A 6,000-nucleotide genomic window follows, 5' to 3' on the forward strand; every position below is an offset into this window, starting at 1 on the left:
CGCCAAGCAATTAAGACGTTGCCGCCCGCTAGGCCCATTTAATGCAATCCACGGGTACGCCCATGCGCATCTACCTGCCCCTCTTCCTCGCAGCATTGATTAAAAGCAGTAGCCAAGTAAGTAGGTTAGTTCTTCATAATGCAGAATTAAGGTTTGAATCGTTATAAAGAGAGGTAATTATAATATTTAGTATTTGATAATGTCTTGAACAAGATTGCTTGTAATAGCTGGTAAAAAAAATTGCTTGTAATAGAAAGATATCCTTGAAAAAAAAAAAGTTGATATACAATATGTGTGCGGTGTGCTATATAGTACTCCTCCGGTCCTTATTATAAGACCCAATTTGAATTTTTATTTGGTCCTAATTATAAGACCCAATCTATTTTCTCTCTTATATTTATGCATTTTTTTTCAAGATAATCCTTCTAATAATGATAGTTTTAGCTAATATACTTAATTAGTAAGGATATTTTAGGAATAACAATACTTATTTATTATAAATAACCAACTTAACTTACTTTCTTAATCTCCTCAAATAAGTCAATTGGGTCTTATAATTAGGACCGGAGGAGTATTTTACTTGGTTTATTACTACTCTAAAAATTAAAATTACAGTCCCATAATAAAATTTGGCTGTCTGCAATAGTTTATTAAAAAAAATTCTCAGGTAGTTAAAAAATTAATTTTTGACGTAAAGAAATTCAATTTTAATTTGTCAAATACTTCTGCCTCTATTTACTTGTCCTAATTTGAGTTTATAATTATTATTTTTCAACAGAAAAAAGGTATAATTATTATTATTTTCATTAATGGCATTAAAAGGATGAAGTTAATGTTTAAAATAGTATGACAATGTTGTGGCAAAAAAAAGTATGATACTACGTGGAGGATAATTTAAAAATAAAATAATTTTTTTTAATTCGTGTATTTTTTTAATGAGAATGAATACTTAATAATAGATGGAGCTCTATTTTGCCAATTTTTTTGGGCTGAACCTATTTTGCAAATTGCAGTTGGGATTTTATAGGATGGCCAGCCACTTTTGCCAGAAATAATCTCATGCTTCTAAAGAAGAAAATGACATCCACCAATTGATGGTTTCGATTCTGTTATCCAAACTAGCGTCGACAAAAGATTCTTTGATCTCAACTGTAATTTGACAAGTTCCGAATCACTGGAACCCTAACACAGCTCAAATCAATAATGCTCAGAAAAGATTAAATCGTAACTTTGACTTACAAAAGACCCAACATTTTCTCATAATTACTACCATCATTTATAATTCGTTCACGTACGCCTTTAATATAATGTTTTTTGAGCCAGAAACAGGCATATACGTTGTGCTTCTAGCCTTCTGTTTTTTTTTTTTTTTTAATTTTAATATTACCCCATGATCATCATTATTTATAAAGGTAAGCTTTTTTGGTTTTGACCAATTGAATGTCAGCTCCCACTTCTAATGTCCCAACTAAAATATTTATGCTTTTCGTCCAAACGTCATCCGGTATTCAGTATCCACATACTATTAAAATCAAATCAAATTGAATTCTCGACCGATCTTCCAGACTCAATTTACTGAACTTCTGTTCATCCACCAACAAATCTGACGTAAGCACTTCTCTTTGAAACTAATAAAGCCAAGCCTCGCTTCCCTCCCCAATCTGCACTTATCCTTTATCTTTTGCTTCTACAGTCTAGAGTTTCTGGGCTTTGCATCTAACAATTATGGCCATGACGAATCAAGCATTCGTCTTCTTCACCCTAGTGCTTCTGTTCTGTCTTTCTGTTCTTCATTCTGCTTCTTCTCGCAGCTTATCGTCCGAGTCTTCTGAATTCTCCACCGCTGTTCTTGATGTATCAGCCTCGCTTGAGCAAGCCCAGAAACTCCTTACCTTCAACCCTGAAAAGCTTCGACCCAATAACCTGCAAGATGAAGAAACTAAGATTGCCTCTAGTTCTTCTTCATTCTCCGTTCGGTTACACTCTAGAGAAACTTTACTCAGTTCCCAGCACAAGGACTATAAGGACCTGGTGCTGACCCGACTCAACCGTGACTCGGCCCGAGTGAATTCGTTGAACACCAAGCTCCAGCTAGCTGTCGACCAACTCCACAGGTCGGATCTTCATCCGATTGAAACGGAGCTCCAGCCCGAAGATCTGTCGATGCCTGTTTCGTCAGGCATTAGTCAAGGAAGCGGCGAGTACTTTTCCAGAATCGGAGTGGGACAGCCGTCCAAGCCTTTCTACATGGCCCTTGACACCGGAAGCGATGTCACCTGGCTTCAGTGCCAGCCTTGCTCTGATTGTTACCAACAATCCGACCCGATATTCAACCCCTCCGGATCTTCTTCCTACGGCTCGATTTCTTGCGACGCCCCACAGTGCCGGGCTTTGGACGTCTCGGCTTGTCGGAGCGGCAAGTGTCTGTACCAGGTGGCGTACGGTGACGGGTCCTTCACCGTCGGAGATTTCGTAACTGAAACGGTTTCGTTCGGGAACTCCGGCTCCGTGAACCGCGTTGCTCTCGGTTGTGGCCACGACAACGAGGGTTTGTTTGTTGGTGCTGCCGGTTTACTTGGACTCGGCGGCGGGCCACTGTCACTCACATCTCAGATTAAAGCGTCGTCATTTTCGTACTGCCTTGTTGATCGGGACTCGAGTCAATCGTCGACTCTTGAGTTCAACTCGGCCACACCGAGTGACTCTGTCACCGCCTCGTTACTAAAGAACAGCAGGCTTGACACTTTCTACTACGTCGGACTCACTGGAATCAGCGTTGGAGGCCGAACTATCTCCTTGCCCCCGTCTGCCTTTGCGATGGACCAATCTGGAAGAGGGGGAATCATCATAGACTCTGGAACGGCCATAACTCGGTTCCAAAGTGAAGCGTATAACGCACTCCGCGACGAGTTCCGGAGATTAACACAGAACTTGCGCTCCACCAGCGGGTTTGCTCTGTTCGACACCTGCTACGATCTGTCTTCACTGAGGAGCGTGTCGGTGCCGACGGTGGCTTTTCACTTCAGCGGAGGGAGATCGTGGCAGCTGCCGGCGAAGAACTACCTGATCCCGGTGGATGGGGCGGGGACGTTTTGCTTCGCATTTGCTCCGTCGTCGCAGCCGTTATCGATAATAGGGAATGTGCAGCAACAGGGGACACGTGTCAGCTTCGATCTGGCAAACTCCAGGGTGGGATTCTCGCCCAACAAGTGTTAGAAGTGAAATGCCGTGTTTACCCTTCCCGCCTTTAAAAAGGTTGGATTCCTGTCGTATCCGTCGCGTGAGTCTGTGACTGTAGATTGAATGTAGTTGGGTGGTGGTGGGCTGAAATGGGCCCACCGAATTAAAGTCGAAGGGGCCATTTGGGGTGGGGTTGGTTGGTGTGACCCATAATAATGAAATGATCATAAATTGTAATTTTGGGCAATGATGATTTGGAATTTGTATAGTTGAGAGCTGAAACTTGAGTGGATGTGTTATTAGAGTGCAGGTAAAAGGGTAAGCTTTGAATCTCCATATAGTAATATAATTTATTTAGTGGGCCATCCTCATCTTTTTAATCTCATGAGCGATTTCAGTTAACCTGTGCTTGCTGAAATGACCTCGCCTTGTTAACCCTGGAGAGGCGCTGGAAATTGCCAAGGAAACAATCCGAATGCCTTTATCTCGGGGGTGGGGGGACAGGCGAGTTTTATTGGGAAGAAGCCAATTAAATATCCATCTAGAATGATGATAACCTGCTTTCATCTGCGCCGCCGTCGCCGGCCGTGAGTGATGGTGGCCGCCAGCAATGGTACGGTTTTTTTAAAAGTGGATGTTTGGTAATACAGAAAAGTGTTTTTAAAATTATGGTTTTGTTTTTACATAAACATTCTAAATTAAAAAAAAATTCTGGTCTTATTTATATATAAGTCATTTTTATCAAGAAAAATTTTAAATTTTATTAACTCTTATTTAAAATTTAACTTTTTAATTTTATTCCTATTTATACCTCATATAAATAAGATTAATGCAGTAATAAATAAAAAATAAAATTACGAAAAGTTTTTTTTAAATATCTTATAAATAAGATTCAAAATTTTTTTTTAGTTATAAATAAGACCAAATGAGTAATGAAGTCAATTTAACAAATTCTAAAATTTCAAATTAGGCCTCGCAACTAATTTGGGATTTTGTAACGATTTGGTTCCATCATTTTCGAGGCATTTAATTGAATTGACTTTTTCTCTTTTATCTTTGAAAATTATAGGTAAAGTGGCATATAGCATATTAATATTATTTTTCATATGCATTAACACTCTAATTTTATTTATAGTATATATATCACTCTAAACCACAAGTAAAATTTGAATGCGAGATATAACTGAAAAATAATATCACAACATATAAGAATGTTGAATATACTTAGACGACGACAACACAATATGGCGTTTGATGCTACTCTCCGCAATATATCTGCTATAATTGATGTCTTGTGTTCGAGTATGACATTTGGCCTCGAATGGGAGTAATCCAAAACTACGCATAAGACAACACGTGCACACAGCGCCCTCTGAAATGCGGGGTCCATCTTCGTAATTATCGGCAAAGTTCCTTTGCATGCACAATGGGTAAATTCTTATCCTCATATATTTTAATTTATATTTTAAAAAATACTACTTCCAGTTATTCCGGTTCTTAATATAAGACCTCGTTTGATTTTTATTTTGATCTTAAATATAAAGTCCTAATCTATTTTGTCTATAATATTTATGTATTCTTTTAAGATAGTCCTTCTAATAATAATAATTCTAATTAATATATTTGATTAATAAGAATATTTTAGAAAAGATAATATAACAAATAACTTAATTAACTTTTTTTTTAATCTTTTTAAATTAGCTAATTAATTTTTATAATTGGAAGCCGAAGTAATAACAGGAAAAAGAGGAGTGACATGGATAAAAAACTGTTTAGGCTGCCAAAATTTACTCGCCAGTACATAAATGAGAGGGTAAAAAATTTGTGGAGTGATAATATGAGGAGGCTACAAAGTAGGGAGCAGGGCTAGCCTGCAACCTTGTTAAAAGTATAGAGGTGCCCCAGCGATGAGGTAGTTCATTTTGTCAGTACTTTGATTATTACTCTACATTTATCACATTTGTCCTTCATTTTGTGTCCTTTGAGAATTACATGTATAATATCTGAAACTATTAAAAATTACTCTCTCCGGTGTCGGTTAAATGTGATTAAGCAAATAAATATGTAATATATATTTATAGAAAATAAGAAAAAAAAAATGAAAGAGAGTAAGAGAGAGAGAGTAAAGCAAAAGATAGAATAGTCAATTAAGGCAAGGATAAAAACAAAACAAAAAAACAATTTCAATAAACCTTTCTAGTAGTCAATTAGTGTAAGTTATCCTTTAAAAAATTTTGAAATCTCACCGTATCCCCTTGACTAAATTTTTGTGTGTGAAAAGACAAAAATATCTTATTTTATTTGAATTACAAATAATCAAATTTGTGTTATAAATCGTTGTATTCTTGTTTGAAATTGATAAATTCTTATTCAAATCATCGAATTTGCATTATTCATTCACTCATAAAATTTACAATAATTTATAACTCAAATTTAACTATTTATGATAAAAATTTAATGATTTGCGACTCAAATAAAATAAAGATATTTTTGTTTTCACACACAAAATGTTGATAAAATAGTAAAATTTTAGAATTTTTTAAGAGTAGACTGATATTCAAATTAATTAGCTATTAATGGGTTTGCAGAAATTCTCGCTCGCATATCAAGGTTTTGGCTGATGAGTTCTTTATTTTTTATAAATTATTTTTAGCATGTTTTTAAAAAATATATTAAATATTATTAATTTTATCTTAAAATTTAATAAATTTTAGTTTTATTCTTATTTAATATATATACTATTCAAAATAATAATAATTTATACAATAATAAATAAAGAGTAAAATAGTGCATATATTCATGCAAAATTACATATCCTAG

General features: G+C 35.8%; 1 protein-coding gene across 1 annotated transcript; it reads left to right on the top strand.

Moving 5' to 3' along the window:
- The first annotated feature begins 1,425 nt into the window (after window positions 1-1,425).
- On the top strand, window positions 1,426-3,560 carry LOC114755403 (protein ASPARTIC PROTEASE IN GUARD CELL 1-like). Its single transcript, XM_028944278.1, has one exon. It carries the CDS (start codon window positions 1,726-1,728, stop codon window positions 3,214-3,216), a length of 1,491 nt encoding a protein of 496 aa, XP_028800111.1. The 5' UTR covers window positions 1,426-1,725; the 3' UTR covers window positions 3,217-3,560.
- The last annotated feature ends 2,440 nt before the right edge of the window (window positions 3,561-6,000 follow it).

This window comes from Neltuma alba, unplaced genomic scaffold (genome assembly GCF_004799145.2).
Source record: "Neltuma alba isolate B1F8T4 unplaced genomic scaffold, ASM479914v2 tig00010268_pilon, whole genome shotgun sequence".
Lineage (NCBI taxonomy): Eukaryota > Viridiplantae > Streptophyta > Magnoliopsida > Fabales > Fabaceae > Neltuma > Neltuma alba.